This window comes from Acartia tonsa, chromosome 10 (genome assembly GCF_053477335.1).
Source record: "Acartia tonsa isolate MP-2025a chromosome 10, ASM5347733v1, whole genome shotgun sequence".
NCBI lineage: Eukaryota > Metazoa > Arthropoda > Copepoda > Calanoida > Acartiidae > Acartia > Acartia tonsa.
Window position 1 is genome coordinate 2,713,589 of NC_137269.1, and position 17,272 is coordinate 2,730,860.

The window sequence follows — 17,272 nt, forward strand, 5'->3', positions numbered from 1 at the left end:
TTTCAACCAATAATTTTATTCTACAGTAGGGTTGTCATGTTTATCATCATTGGGATATAAATAAATGTATTGTCCAAAGACCTATCCCTGGAATACCTGTTATAAATTTTTTCAGAATCCTACCATGCAGGGAGGGAGGGGACATTGAATTGTTTATTACACTAGTCCCCAAAGTTTTATAATAACGTTTTCTCATTCGTCGGCACAACAACTTTGGGGACTTTTATTGAATTTTGATAGGTCCAAACATTTTAACCACTAATTGTAATCTATAGAAGGGGTAATTTTGTGTATCATCATTGGGGATATGCATAAATTTATTGGCCATAGTCTTATCCCTTAAGATCCCTGGATGCATACATTAAAATTCGTAAAATCAAAAGAGACAGTGTTGGATCAATACGAGTTAAATTATTTTTTCTTTCTGCAACAACAATATACTAGCTGTTACGACCCTAGAGGCGGGGGGAGGGGGGGGGGGGTTTGTTTATTTGAAGGGTGAGACTATTGCTATGAACATGCTATGATATAGGAAATGAGTTTACTTAACTTTTCAGGGGATCTTTTAAGATTAAATTTGCCATTGTCCTCTCCCTTATATTAACTGTTAAATTTCAATGATATACTATACATACTTATCTTCTTAGGATCTTCAGGGATGAGCCAATGGATTAAAATTGCAATAAATCTCCAATTTTGATAAACAAAATAAGTAAATTAAAATTATTGGTTGAAAGTACACAAATTTTTCGAGTCAATTAATAAGAGAATGTCTTTTATTTCATGGCTTAAAATTGGGTTTTACATACCAACAGTATCAAAATTATTTTGCTAATTATACTTTTTTACTAGCGAAGCTACTCTATAATTCACTTTGTCCGTCCGTCAGTCCGTAACGCTATGGGGGAAATGGGATTTACTCAGCTCCTATAAAAGATAGAATGCTGAAATTTTTTGACAACATTCCTTTCATTAAGGAGCACAATTACCTATAAAACATTATTGGCGGTCAGACCGCTTTTTAGCAGGTTTTAGGCTATTTTTATATTTTGCACATTTTTCTCCATATCTTCAGTGTTTATGGACCGATTTTTAAATTTTTTTCAGTTATAGATATCAAATTTAAATTTCCCGTCGTTTAAAGAAAACAACCATGAAGGCCTGACTGCCTTTTTAGCAGGTTTTAGGCTATTTTTATATTTTTCACATTTTCTCCATATCTTCAGTGTTTATGGTCCGATTTTCAAAATTTTTTTCAATTATAGATATCAAAATTAAACTTCCCGTCTTTTAAAGAAAACAACCATGACAGCCAGACTGCCTTTTAGCAGGTTTTAGGCTATTTTTATATTGTTCACACTTTCCTGCTTCGCTACTTATGGATGTTGTCATCCTTGTTTAAAAAAGGTTTATTGTTCATTGTAATTTAGGTGCTTACATCAATTTATTGTAAAGTGTCTTAAACTTAAGATTCCTTGAGAAATGAAATTTCAGTTTATATTTAAAACAAGAATATTACAATCCGATAAACATGGAACCAAGGTCAAATAGACAGATGAAAAAACAAATGGACAAACAAACAAACAAATGGACAGACAGACAGATAGACAGACTTACAGAGATATGGACAGACAGACAGTTGGACAGAAAGAAAGATAGACAGACAGCCAGATGCACATATAGACAGACAGACAGATAATGATATGTACAGACAGATGCACAGGTAGATAAACAAGACAGATAAATAGATGAATATTAGATGGACAGACAGATATACAGACAAACTGAGAGATATAAAGACAAAAATGCAGGTAGAGACAGTCAGACAGATATAGATGGATAGAAAGATATGTAGATGGACAAACAAACAGACAGATAGACATATGGACAGACAAAGAGACGGAAAGTCAGAATGACAGAGGGAAAAACTGATTGATAGACAGCCAGAAGTATAGACAGATGAACAGATAGTTGGGCAGACAGACAGTCAAACAGATGGATATTAGATGAACAGATGATGGACAGACAGAGAGATATAGTGACAGAAATACAGGTATAAACAGCCAGACAGCTATAGATGGACAGAAAGATATGCAGATGGACAGAAAAACAGATATAGACATATGGATAGACAAAGAGGTGGAAAGACAGACTGACAGATGGAAAAACTAATTGATAGACAGCCACATGGACAGACATATGAACAAACAGACATATGAATAGATAAAAAGAAAGACAGACATACAAAGGCAGACATTAGACAGTCAGAGGGACAGAAATCAGAGACATACTTATACAGGCAGACATGTACAATTAAATTAAGCAGAACACTTAAGATTATAAGTACTTAAAAAAAGGTTTTAATGAGCTTATTATCAATGTTACTTTGTTTTTGGAGCAATTAATTTAGTGGCAGCCAACTTTTTTTGAAAACTATATCAAAAATATACTCTGACACCTGTAGAATCATATTGCAGAGCTAAAAATACAATAAAAAGGCAAATTTAGAAAATTACTTTACTTAGAGAAAATTTTGATACATATCAATGTGTCTCTTCTTTTTGTGTAAAATTCTCAGCTTTTAGTGTTTTTTGCTTCATAAATATTGAACTCTATTTTAGAGTAAAATTAGGTCTTTTGATTCATTTCTCAAAACTCAGGAAATATAAATTCTTCACAATATATCAATGAATTCGGCTGTTGAGGGTAATATACAGGGTGCGGCACATAAATCCGGACTTTTTCTAATTTGTAAATAAATTAACATAAAATCGTCAATTTTAAAGATTTTATCAAATTTTAAAAACTGAGAGGCAAAATAGGTATATGACTATTAGATTATTCAATAAAACCGCCGCTAGCCTCAATTACCGCCCCTACCCGCCCCCTGAACCGCCCGCAGGCCCTGGTCACCATGACCCTGTACAAGCTGGCGAAGTTCTCCTTGATAGTGGCAATGGGGGAGGTCTTTGTGGTATAGGCACGTCTATTGGTGCATGCTTCAAAGTAGCTGTGGGTCAAATAGTCTAATGGATTAAGATCTGGGCTGCTAGGAGGCAACATTTCCCTAGGGACGTGAGTAACCGCAGGATCCAAATTCCCATCTTTCAAGCTACCCTTCGAAACGGTGGCTCTTATCTGGGCCACAGTTAAGATAGAACAACGTTTTATACCTTTTTAGAAATGGCATGAAGATTTAGCTAGGGTTGTCAGCGCAACCCATAGTCTAAAATGAGATTCAAGGTTCCATATGGGCCCCTGTAGACGAGAATCGTGAAATTTTCAAGATTTTTGGCGTTTTTAACAACTCACAATCTGCCACGTGTCAATTTGCCGGAGTACTACGGTCAAGCCAACTTGAAAAAAGAACTCTAGTAATTTCTAGTACCCAACTTTTGTACCTAACAGTACCTTCAGCAAGTTTTATGAGCAACCTGCACACTTCGAATTTGCCTAGTTGAACATATGTGCTGCCAGCTCGTAGCACACGTCCTACATCGTCCAAAGATTTTTATGGGTAAAAAGGTCATTACCTAAGCTTTTCATAGTGGGGTCAAACGTCCTGATCGGTCAAGTAGTCTTGGCGCTATGGCCGTTTACAAAAAGTCCGGATTTATGTGCCGCACCCTGTATGTAGAATGTAAATAAGTGTATTATGGTATACAACAAATTTATTTTTATCACATATACGAATATGAAATAAAATAAGATTATTCAAACTTATTTTTTTAAAAATATTTTTAAAAAGTATTTTTCTTTTATGTGTATAGTTTTCATTCTTTTCATTATTATTTAGTTATATTGGAAATAAGTCCAGGGAGTAAGGGAGGGGACAATGGGCTATTGATTCAATTTAAGAGTTTTCCCTGAAAAGCAATGAGAACCAGATTTATCCAGAAAATTTGACCAAAAGTGTAAAGGGATCATGGTAATATAATTTAAAACAAAATTAGTTCTAAGAAAAAAATCATTTACTTGAAAATTAAATTACCAATACATCACAATGTAGTAAACATTCTGTAATTTATCACTAGAAAAATTGTGTTTAGAACTTTGTCAACCCATCTCCTATATTTTTAACTGCCACCCAAATTCAAGGGGTTCTTAGATTGTTTAATACATAAATATCACAGTAGAGTTTCTATAAATGAAATGACATTTTCTTGGGAAAAAATATTTATTAAAACCAGCCATCTAATAACAAATTTTTCTAATATTCAAAACTAACTTAGCTAGTTAGCAGGGCATTGATGCGCTAGTACTCATAGTTAGTCAGAAACTGCTGAATTTGTGCACATTCCCTTTAAGCCAGTACCCAAAGTCTGAGACTTTTAAAAATTGAATATTTGATTCATTTTCCCCTCCCTTACTCCCTGAAATAAGTCCCATTGTGAAAAACTCTTTATAAAATTCAAAAAATTCAAGTTTTGTTATTGGTTTATTCTGAATCTTCATAGTTTATATGTAATTCCATATAAATATCCTACATCTTTAACTTTTAATGAATTTTTATAAATAAAATCAAAGAGCTATATTTCACTATTGTTATGTTTTGATCTTATTATGAAGAAACATGCATCTTACACTAAAATAAAAAAAAACTATTTATCTGTAAAAAAAAATATCTAAATCAAAAGTAAAAATAAACTTTAAAATCCCATTAAAAAGTGATTTGGGGGCCTATTTATATTTTTAGCTCTGTAATATGATTCTACAGGTGTCAGAGTATATTTTAGATATAGTTTAAAAAAAAAAGGTTAAAAACAGTTTAAAATACTTCAAAATATGGCACTAAAATAAATTTTTTTCTAATTAAAAAAATATTGTTGTTTTTTCTGTGTTTGTTAGTTTTCTATTTTCTGATATATTATTATTATTTAATAGTTTCATATAGAGTTTAAATTAAATATCCATGTATATCTAATTAATAGTATCAAATTGTTTCTTATTTTATGCATCAAATTTAGATATTATTTTTGATATGTAATCATTTCTAATTAGTTTACTTTTATAGACCTATTGCCAAAAATTAATTTAATAGATTAATACCAAATTTAAGAATCACTTCAATCATTGGTTGTCAATAATTATTTCAGTCCGTTATTGAAGTGGTTTTAAAAATTTTAATACTTCATCAAAACTTATTTATGAATTGTTGATGAACTGATTTTGATGCTGATAATACACAACCAAAGAAATGAGAAACCAAGAAAGGAGACAATTTTCAATAGAATAACTCAATTAAAAGATTGTCCCATTAAAAATCTTTTATGATAGTTACTTCTGTTGACCCATTTGCACAACTAGAACAACCAGAATAATTTGAAGAGTACCATTGCTTAATTTTATAGTTGTTATATATATTGTGTAATTAATATTGTATTTTGTAGAATTTATTGCTATCATTATTTTTATAAAGATTATGACTATTTATCATTATGATTCAGATTAGAGTATGAATTTTAATGACAAACTGTCATATACTAACCTGTCTTTTGATAATCTGAAATTTAGTAACAAACAGTCATACTCTAACCTGACTGTTTGTCACTAAAAGTCAGTTTAGAGTATGAATGTTTTTCATCAAATGTCAGATTAGAGTATGACCGTTTGTCAATAAAAGTCAGGTTAGAGTATGACTGTTTGTCATCAAATGTCAGATTAGAGTATGACTGTTTGTTTTCAAATGTCAGATTAGAGTATGACTGTTTGTCACTAAAAGTCAGACTTGAGTATGACTGTTTCCCATCAAATGTCAGATTAGAGTATGACTGTTTCTCATCAAATGTCAGATTAGAGTATGACTGTTTCTCATCAAATGTCAGATTAGAGTATGACTGTTTGTCACTAAAAGTCAGATAGGAGTATGACAATTTGTCATCAAATGTCAGATTAGAGTGTGATTGTTTGTCATCAAATGTCAGATTAGAGTATGACTGTTTGTCATCAAATGTCAGATTACAGTATGACTGTTTGGCATCAAATGTCAGATTACAGTATGACTGTTTGTCATCAAATGTCAGATTAGAGTATGACTTTTTGTCAATAAATGTCAGATTAGAGTATGACTGTTTGTCATAAAATGTCAGATAAGAGTATGACTGTTTGTCATCAAATGTCAGATAAGAGTATGACAGTTTGTCATCAAATGTCAGATTAGAGTATGACTGTTTGCCATCAAATGTCAGATTAGAGTATGACTGTTTGTCATCAAATGTCAGATTAGAGTATGACTGTTTGTCTGCAAATGTCAGATTACAGTATGACTGTTTGTCTGCAAATGTCAGATTAGAGTATGACTGTTTGTCATCATATGTCAGATTAGAGTATGACTGTTTGTCACTAAAAGTCAGTTAGGAGTATGACCAATTTGTCATCAAATGCCAGATTAGAATATGATTGTTTGTCATCAAAAGTCAGGTTAGAGTATGACTGTTTGTCATCAAATGTCAGATTAGAGTATGACTGTTTGTCATCAATTGTCAGATTAGAGTATGACTGTTTGTCATCAAATGTCAGGTTAGAGTATGACTGTTTGTCATCAAATGTCAGATAAGGGATTAACTGGGCAAATTTTGAGGGTCAATTTAATCACAGATTACGATCTTAATCACCTGAACTTTGCTCACATTGAGTCAGATTCGTCAGATTATAATCTGAAATCCCCCCTGACAGATTAAAAATTTGGCGGCAAATCCTGAGTAATCTGAGTTTTAGTACCTTTTTGCGCAAAAACACAGGTTTCATCAGATTACAATCTGACGAAATGTAATCAAATGTCAGAGTTGATTGATGAGGGGCGGGCAGATTAAAACCTGAGGAAAACCTGTCAAAACTCAGATTAGACAAGGTTTTGTCACTACTTGTCAGATTTAAAAACTACTAGGGTTAGGTAATTTCCCCAACTCTGACTCTATGACACTAAATGTCATATATGACATTTGGTAACAATGTGTCAGATATGGTGATTGCCCCAACTCTGACTCTATGTCAGTAAATGTCATATATGATTTTTGGTATTAATGTGTTAGATTAGGTAGTTGCAATTACCAATGTGTCAGATATGGTAATTTCCCCAACTCTGACTCTATGTCACTAAATGTCATATATGATTTTTGGAAACAATGTGTCAGATTAGGTAAATTTCTCAATTCTGACTCTATGTCACTAAATGTCATATATGAATTCTGATAACAATGTGTCAGATTAGGTAATTTCCCCAACTCTGACTCTATGTCACTAAATGTCAATGTGTAATTTCTACTCACAATAAAAGCATCCTTGGCGGTTCCAAAATACCCACAATTGAAGGATGCAACTGTAGACAACCCCAAACATGCCCATTGGATGGTAAATGCAAAACTTCAAACATGGTCTGTGACACTAGATTCAGACCAGAGCCAACATCAATATATTGGCCTAACCTCTGCAACTTTCAAGCAAAGATATAGTAGGCACATATCCTCTTTCTCACAAGAAACAGCTTGCACAAAGCTATCTGATTTCATCAAAACACACAAAAACACACACTTAAAAACACAAACTATAAAATTGATTGGTCAATTGAAAAACTAGCAAACACTTACAATCAAAATTTAAAAAAATGCAATCTTTGCTTGACAGAAAGCTTCAAAATAATGAAAGATTTCAAATCTAACATACAAACTTTAAAAACGAGAAATGAAATCCTCAGCAAGTGTCCACACAGAGAAAAGTTCCTTCTTTCAAAGTGCATGACATGAAACATATTCAAAGCAGTATTTTTTTTTATATAATATGTATCAATTTGTAAAACTGCAAATGATAAAATATGACCTAATTTTTCTCTTTAAAGATTCTCTTTAAACACCTCCCCCTTTTTATATAAAGATGCTAATTCCCCCCCAACCCCATGAGGATATAAGTAGTAAAAAACCCCGCTGGGGGTACAATTTTCTAACACTTCTTTCTTATTTAGTCTTTTAAAAGGATTCAAAATGCAAGGACATATATTTTTTTAACTCTTATTTTATACATCTTAATTGGAACTGATGATCTATTTTTATAGTGAAACATATGTATTCCAGCAATAAAAAGTTACAGAAATAAACTGTGTTTATACATATAATAATATATGATTTTTGGAAATAATGTGTCAGATTAGGTAGTTTTGTCAACTCTGACTCTATTTCACTAAATGTCAAAAATGAATTCTGGTAACAATGTGTCAGATTAGGTATTTCCCCAACTCTGACTCTATGTCACTAAATGTCATATATGAATTCTAATAACAATGTGTCAGATTAGTCAATTTTCTTAACTCTGACTCTATGTCACTAAATGTCATATATGACTTTTGGTAACAATGTGTCAGATTAGTCAATTTTCTTAACTCTGACTCTATGTCACTAAAAATGTCATATATGAATTCTGGTAACAATGTGTCAGATTAGGTAATTTCCCCAACTCTGACTCTATGTCACTAAATGTCATATCTGACTTTTGGCAACAATTTGTCAGATTAGGTAATTTCCCCAACTCTGACTCTATGTCACTAAATGTTATATATGACTTTTGGTAACAATGTGTCAGATATGGTGATTGCCCCAACTCTGACTTTATGTCACTAAGTGTCATATATGAATTCTGATAACAATGTGTCAGATCAGGTAATTTCCCTAGCTCTGACTCTATCTCACTAAATGTCATATATGACTTTTGGTAACAATGTGTCAGATTGTGTAGTTTCTCAACTCTGACTTTATGTCAATACATGCCATACGTGACTTTTGCAAACAATGTGTCAGGTAAAGTAAATTCCTCAACTATGACTTTTGGTAACAATGTGTCAGATATGGTAATTGCCCCAACTCTGACTCTATGTCACTAAATGTCATATATGATTTATGGTAACAATGTGTCAGATTAGGTAGTTTTCTCAACTCTGACCCTAAATCACTAAATGTCATATATGACTTTTGGTAACAATACGTCAGATATGGTAATTTCCCCAACTCTGACTCTATTTCACTAAATGTCATATATGACTTTTGGCAATAATGTGTCAGATTAGGTAATTTCCCCAACTCTGACTCTATGTCACTAAATGTCATATATGACTTTTAGTGATATTGTGTCAGATTAGGTAATTTCCCCAACTCTGACTCTATGTCACTAAATGTCATATATGACTTTCAGTGATATTGTGTCAGATTAGGTAATTTTCTCAACTCTGACTCTATTTCACTAAATGTCATATATGACTTTTGGCAATAATGTGTCAGATTAGGTAATTTCCCCAACTCTGACTCTATGTCACTAAATGTCATATATGACTTTTAGTGATATTGTGTCAGATTAGGTAATTTCCCCAACTCTGACTCTATGTCACTAAATGTCATATATGACTTTTAGTGATATTGTGTCAGATTAGGTAATTTTTTCAACCCTGACTCTATTTCACTAAATGTCATATATGACTTTTGGCAATAATGTGTCAGATTAGGTAATTTCTCCAACTCTGACTCTATGTCACTAAATGTCATATATGAATTTTAGTAACATTGTGTCAGATTAGGTAATTTCCCCAACTCTGACTCTATGTCACTAAATGTCATATATGACTTTTAGTGATATTGTGTCAGATTAGGTAATTTTCTCAATTCTGATTTTATTTCACTAAATGTCATATATGACTTTTGGCAATAATGTGTCAGATTAGGTAATTTCCCCAACTCTGACTCTATGTCACTAAATGTCATATATGAATTTTAGTAACATTGTGTCAGATTAGGTAATTTCCCCAACTCTGACTCTATGTCACTAAATGTCATATATGACTTTTGGCAATAATGTGTCAGATTAGGTAATTTCCCCAACTCTGACTCTATGTCACTAAATGTCATATATGACTTTTAGTGATATTGTATCAGATTAGGTAATTTCCCCAACTCTGACTCTATGTCACTAAATGTCATATATGACTTTTAGTGATATTGTGTCAGATTAGGTAATTTTCTCAATTCTGACTCTATTTCACTAAATGTCATATATGACTTTTGGCAGTAATGTGTCAGATTAGGTATTTTCCCCAACTCTGACTCTATGTCACTAAATGTCATATATGACTTTTGGTGATATTGTGTCAGATTTGTTTGCATTGCCAAAAATGAGAAAATAACCTGACATAATGTCACTAAATTTCAGATTGAAATCTGAACTTTGGTCAAATTTTGTCATATCTGAACTTTGGTAACAAAGAGTCATATTGAGACAGATTTAAATCTGAAATCTAGTGACTGTGGATTTCTAATCTGACCGAAAAGGGGTAAAAACTACTAGGGTAAGGTTAATTTTAAACTGAAATGAATGTTCAGCACTCACTCAAGAATAGCTCCAGCTGTTCTTAAATCAATTTCTTCGTCACTTAAAACATCTGAAGACCTCTTCCTTCTTCCAAAGACATCTAAATATAACAACTTAATTTGTGCTCCTTGTCGAGGAGCAAATTTTTAAGATTCAAATATATCAAAAATCAATGCCTTCTCTGATATTTCAAGATGATAGTGTTTTTTTGTTTTAGATAAAACCTTCCTGGAATCTAAGGATCATATGCCTTTTTTTAAATTACTGATTATTTATTCATATTATGGTAATCTTACTATATTCTGTTACATATTGGCTTTGTTGTCCTACAGTTTCTGCAATATCAGTTACAGCATTAACAACTCCATCTATATAATCTGCATAAGTATACTCTTCATTGCCAGTAGCTGTATTTTATTGTAATCATACTCAAAGAAATAAATTTTACTGATCATATACACAAAATAAGATACTTTTCAAATTCATAAATTTTTGTTATTTGTTATATATATTACAATAATTTCCTGTATATTGTTCAGGGTTAACTGCTAGCTCTGTTGTGCAAATACCTGTAAATAATTTGAATAAATTTATTTGTTTGCAATTGAAAAATATGTCTAAACATGTTAAAGAAATTGATTATTACATTATTAGGATATGCAAACTTACTTTTATGATGCAACTCTAAGAGTTCTCTGTCAGACATATCTTCATTTACATCCATCTTTAATTCATTAAAGATTGTTTTCCTCATTGACTCATATGTCATTTTCTTTAGCTGAGATTTGGTAAGAATTGTATCAAATAAGGAAAGGTATATTGCCATTGTTCCACAAATACTACCAGTATCTGACCTTATTTCCCTGAACAATGTACAATTCAACTAAATATAACTTAGTTAAAATAGAAAAATATCAATTTCATCATCCTATTGAAGAATTTTCATCTCACCGGAAAAAATATCTGTCAATTGAAAGATCTTTCTTTTGGTTATTTTGAGAATGAGCTTTAAATTAAAGAACTGAAAGAAGTGCTATATTTACCTGACCCCAAGATCAGCCACAGTATGAACAGACCCATCCAACCTTGTGTTCAACTTAAACAAGGTATCAACTTTCAGGGCTGCAGCGGTTATGTTTTCAAGATATTCATTGCTGAACCATTCTGCCATGCCTAGACTAAGCTCCAAGCAAGAGTCAGTGTCCAAGAGCTCATGCCATTTCTCACATTTTACTTAACAGAATTAATATCAGTATTTTTCTATAAGATAATAAGGACCTATTATAATGTCTACAATTATAATTTCAGACTTACCACAAATGTAGGTTGCATTGACTTCTCTCCTAAACTTGTCACAACTTTCAGGCAAGGGATAGGCAGAAAATCCATAGTTAACAGAACATTCAGACTATAATAATTTTACAAAGATTATTTGATCTAAATATTATACAAATTATTTTCTTTGGTTAGTATTAGTTAAAAAAAAATAATGGTTTAAGTTTTACCAAGGAATTTCAAGTACAATATTGAGAAAAGAAAACATTTTATATAATAATAAACTTCATTTATTACAAAATTCCTTTTAACTTTATTTTGGTATTAAAAGGTGTATTTATAATTGGATTACTTACTTTTCCATGACAAGCTTGCCTAATGTCAGAAACAACTTCTTGATCATTAATACAACTATCTTCAGGACCTCCTTTGGGGTCTGGATCTGATGTAAAAACAATATCAAATTAACCTAGTAATTCAATACTATTTTTAAGTTTAAGAAATTATCAATAATTAAATGATACTATTTACCTTTAGCTCCCTTACAAAGTTCCTTCTTGTTTAAAGCTTTAACTCTACCAAAGTATGCAGATTTTACATATATTCTCAGAAAAGAATGACACTGGATAGTTACTTCCTCAGAGTCAAGTCTACAGGTGTGACTAGGGTCAAGACCTTCAAATAATTAGGAGTCATTAGAATGCAGAATTACTTAATACTATAGCTATAGTATTGATGCATATATTGAAATCATCCAAAAAACAAGGACAATTATGTCCAATTACTACTAAGCTGTTGGAAATCATTTAATCTAGATAGAGAATAAAGAAAAGCAAGACAGAAGTTAAAAAAGAGGATAAGTAATTTTACTAGTGTTTAGAATTTCTCCTTTTTCAAGAAATGCTGCAGTGTAGTGGGAGTAGATTTGATATTAAAAATGTGTTGAAGATTTTAAAATAAATTCTTTAAAAAGATGAAAAAATTTAAGAAAGAAACAACAATAAAACAAGATATATAGAATTAGAAGATCCCAAATAGGTTTAAAAAGGAAAAGTGAAAGATATGTAATTGTAATAATCTTGAGAAACATACTGAATAATACCTATTGCTAAAGGTTTGTTGATCCTGGTTCCTTCAGGTGGTATTTCTGGAGGGGCTTGACAAAGAGGAGCTAACAAAAAAAAATTTTTAATTCATACTGAATAACAAAGGTTTGAGGAGGGTGATCTTAATGTACTTTTTTTTTAATTTTGAGGGGTAAAATGAGACGTTTCAATGTTTGCAAGGAGTAAACACCCAATTTCCCCTCCTCTTGGATGTTTATAATGAAAAGTAATATTATTTAGTAGCGAATCTACATTAAAATTCACTTTTTAGTAGTATAACTACTACTCTATAATACACTTTGTCTGTCAGTCAGTCCATAATGCTATGGGGGAAATTAGATTTACGTAGATAGAAGGCTGAAACTTCTTGAAAACATTCCCATCAATATGTAGCATAATTAAGTATAAAACATCAATAGCGGTCGAACTGCTTTTAAGCAGCTTTTTAGCTTAATAGAATTACTAAATAAACCTTCAAGACATCTTGGCCATTTGTGTTCTTCTTGTGGGGTATTAAAAAATCCTCTTCTAGAATATGTTGCAGTTCCGTCCTGTTATAGAATAGCAAGTGAGAGTTTAAACCAAATTATGCTTATTACTGATTACACCCTTAAAAATCTATCAAATTTAAAAATGATTAAATGGTTGTACATGTTAGGAATATAAGGTACTATTAGGATATTAGTCTATATCACTATATTTACCCAACTAACCCTCAAATCATCAACATAGAATTAAGTACAAATAAAACATTGCAATGTTTAAATTTAGCAGTTGCTTTTCTGTTCCTGACACTCATAGATAACTTCCAGCTGTTCAGGATCAGTTTCAAAGAACATGCCTCGCTTACAGACATACTTGGCTGTACCTCCAAATGGAACTGGCTGTTTGTCCCAGCCAGTCAGTATTAAATTTGCACTTGGGGGTGGTTCTGGTGGTCGGAGACAAGCAACCCAGTCACATTCCTTAATTGCATGTACTTTACATTAAAAATAAAAATTTAGAGACTCACTCTCTAATTCGACTAATAGTACAACAACAAAAAAATCCAGCCATGTTAATGTAATAAATGTGTACAAATGTATGCGAGAGCATATTTTTTCATTTCTTTTGCATGCAAAGCCAGCTTTAAATAATCACATTTCTTAGGATAAATCTTTTCTTAGGTAAATTATATTTAGTAAACATTTCTTCGATTGTATAATGTGAAGCATATGATTAGTTGGAATTTCTTTAGGATAAAGGTAGCTTTCTAGAAATTATATAAACAAAAATTTATGGGGCCAGTTTGACCATCTAGTTATACTATGTCTATTAGAAAAAATCTTTCCAATATTAACTCCCCTTTATTAAATATCATTTTGTTTCTTTGATTTCTTTGAAACTCATGACCAACTGATATTACCAATATTTTGTGAGATGGAGTCCAAGATCTATTCCAGTTACACAGAATATCTTGTGTCTCAACATGGCTGCCATCAGCTTTAACAAACTGTCTGGCACTTCCACAACCATATCTTAAAACATGGGACATTAGCTATTCATATGTTATATAGGCAGGATTGATTGAATTAAGTGTGTCTCAAGGTGTTTTACAGAAATAAAGTTTAGACTACAGACAGTTTGCTAAATTAAACATTACTTATTTTACCTGTAATGAATGGATTGACCTTGATATAAAAAAAATCCTAATAAAAAACAACAAAAGTGGAAAATTACTTAAGGTTAGCTCTATAGTTTCTTTTCAATGATGACTGTGGATAGTCTGATGTTAGATTTTGAGTTATTGAAGATGTAGGAAGAGGATATTCATAATACTCCATGTGAACCCACCCATCATCCTGACACACATATAGAATAATAGTTTACAAGCAAATTAAAAAGTTGATTATTAATAAACTTACCAGTTCATTGACATATTCTTCACTTGTTGGAATTGTAGGAGGAAGTTCAGTGCATTCAATGTCCTCATTAAATAAAAGTATGACATGATAAAATATTGAACTATTTCAGTATATACTATATGTAAATGTTAGATTTAGATTTAATATACATATAATACTTAATCAAGATACAAGATGTTCATAAAGCCTTGATCATTAAATAATTTAAGTAGCTACCTCAATACAATTTGGCCAACTAGATCTCATTCCATCAAATTCAAACTCTCCATTTTCAAGACAACTAATTTCAAACTCTGACTTTGATCTATCAGCCTCAAAGAACATTGTATGCCTCCCTGCTTGTTTGTTTTTGCATTCATACTTTCTCTTTCTACCAACTTCTGTCCATCCACCTCCGTCCTAAGTAAATTCTAATCATGAAATGACATTATTTAAATAATGCAAAGATAAAGTCAAAAGGTTTATGATAACAACTTACTGTCAGAACATTGATGACCATCCCCCCCCCCCACATTCAATTTTAGTTTAAAAAAAAAAAAAAATTTAGGGGGAGGGATAATTTTTCCTATGTGCGATTTCTCTTGGGAGGTTGGTGGTACCCTTCCCCAAAAAGTTCAACCTTAGCAGGACCTATAAGAAGCTACCATGTAAAGGAGAACCATATTGCTTCAGCGGTTAGGAAGATCCTCTGGTACAAACAAACAGACAGACAGACATCCTGTAAATTTATTATAAGAATATAAGATGACCTGCAGCATAGTATCCTCAGGTATTGGATATGGCTTGACACAGTGTGTAATTTTGCATGCTGGTAATTCTTTGTAGTGGGGAAACCAAATCTTGTTCCACTGGCACCTATACAAATCAAAGCATTAGAAATTCTTCACATCTATTGTCAACAAAAACATAGAGTACTTATTGAATACTCAAAATTGGTTTGGGGCATAATCTAATCTATTAAAATCTTAAACATTCTAAATTAATCTTTAAAATTAAGAGCCAATGGATAACATATCAATATTCCCCATACGTGGGTTTTACAATGTAAACAATCAAAAACTTTAATAATTTACTTGTTTTCCACAAACATAGTGTCTCCAAAGCCATCTGAGTCTGTATCAAATTGTGAACCATTTACACAAGAATATCTAGAATTAAAACATTTTTATTAATTACAAAACAAATTCTATCATTTTACTTAGAATATAATTATTTAGTGAGTGAGAAGTATAGGAAGATAATTACAAAAGTTAGCTCAGAAATTTACAAAGAAACTAAATTAAATCATGAATATAATAAGGATTGTGATTTAAGAAATATTTTTTTTTCCTGACAGTTGTGTTATAAATATCATCATTCATAACACCATGAATCCAAGTTATTGTTCCATTTTCAGGAGAATTTATGGGAGGACCACAGCTAACTGTTTGTGTACAGTTTGGCCATGTGGTTGACAGCTGGAACACACCATCTGGCAGACATCTTATTGAATGCTCAGTTTTAGTTGGGTCTATTTCATTGTTCTCAATGAAGTGTCCAGCCTTATATGTGAAATAAAAAGATTAGAATACAAGTTTCATATTTAACTTACATGGGAAAAATAACAATAACTAGACAATAATTTTAATTGTTTCCAATAGAACTGATTTAGAATCATATAATATTCATCCATTGATGAATAAATATGATTTTTAGTGATGTTAATTCTAAAGGATGAAATCATCATAATAGTTATTTCTCGCATCGTATTATAAACAGCTTTTCGCAGATATAGAATGTACATTTTTATTTTCGTAGAAAGCTGGATATAATACAATACTAAATATATTTTTTTCGTATGGATGAGAACAGGTTCCTATCCACCGGATTCGAATGAATACGAGAAAAATTATTAATTCTTTCTTTTAATCCCTTGCAATTGTAAACTGCTTTGGCTCTAAATGGAACATGCAAATTCAGGATTTGTTCACTTTCAACTAAGTCAAGATTATATTCAGGTGGAGGTGGCTCATGACTTCCAGGTCCTAGTTTAAAAAAATATAAATTATATGTGGTAAAGACTATGATCTAGACTTACATATTTATAATCAATTAAAGAAAATTGTTGAGAAAATTAAATATTTGTATTAAGTTATTTTTTTTCAGGAATAGGTATAACAAATATATGAGCTAAGTAAATAGAATTATATTTGTATATCACAAACACAGCTAATATCATGTCTTTCTTTAATTAATTCAGTTGTTCATTACAGCTGTATTCATCCAGTCAATAAATTTGCAAAATACTTCTAATTAGGGTTGGGCCGGATATCCGGCCATTTTCAATATCCGGCCGGATACCGGATATTCGGCTCTATAATTTTTTATACTTTACACCAAAAATCTCTGCTTTTTAAAATCTTAAATGGCTATAATTTTCATATTATTGAAGCTAGAAGAACATTTTTTCTGAATAAGTTTAACTTTATGTAAATTTATATAAGATTTCTGAAGAAATTTTTTTTTACTACTTTAATATCTGGTAATTTGGCCGGTTATCCGGCCGGATATCCGGTAATTTGGCCGGATAACCGGATATTTGCCGGATATCCGGCGTTGGCCGGATACCCGGCCGGTTACCGGATATCCGGCGTTTGAAATCAG

At 31.6% G+C, this 17,272-nt stretch overlaps 1 protein-coding gene across 1 annotated transcript; it reads right to left on the reverse strand.

Annotated features, from left to right (window-relative positions):
• Window positions 1-10,358: 10,358 nt before the first annotated feature.
• LOC145330386 (uncharacterized) lies at window positions 10,359-16,167 on the reverse strand. Its single transcript, XM_080175025.1, has 16 exons — window positions 15,703-16,167; window positions 15,379-15,484; window positions 14,846-15,028; window positions 14,630-14,692; window positions 14,445-14,566; window positions 14,131-14,242; window positions 13,512-13,690; window positions 13,198-13,274; window positions 12,722-12,790; window positions 12,151-12,294; window positions 11,976-12,061; window positions 11,659-11,752; window positions 11,388-11,577; window positions 11,014-11,207; window positions 10,860-10,913; window positions 10,359-10,444 (listed from the first exon to the last, which is right to left on the reverse strand). The coding sequence occupies exons 1-16, from the start codon at window positions 15,717-15,719 to the stop codon at window positions 10,359-10,361; spliced, it is 1,776 nt and encodes a 591-aa protein (XP_080031151.1). The 5' UTR covers window positions 15,720-16,167.
• Between the last annotated feature and the right edge of the window lie 1,105 nt (window positions 16,168-17,272).

Excerpts from the sequence above, each read along its gene's own strand:
- LOC145330386 (XM_080175025.1), bottom strand. Across the intron at positions 15,029-15,378 it reads CTGAGGATACTATGCTGCAG|GACGGAGGTGGATGGACAGA; the intron begins GTCATCTTATAT and ends GAATTTACTTAG. Across the intron at positions 13,275-13,511 it reads GTTATCTATGAGTGTCAGGA|CGGAACTGCAACATATTCTA; the intron begins ACAGAAAAGCAA and ends TCTATAACAGGA.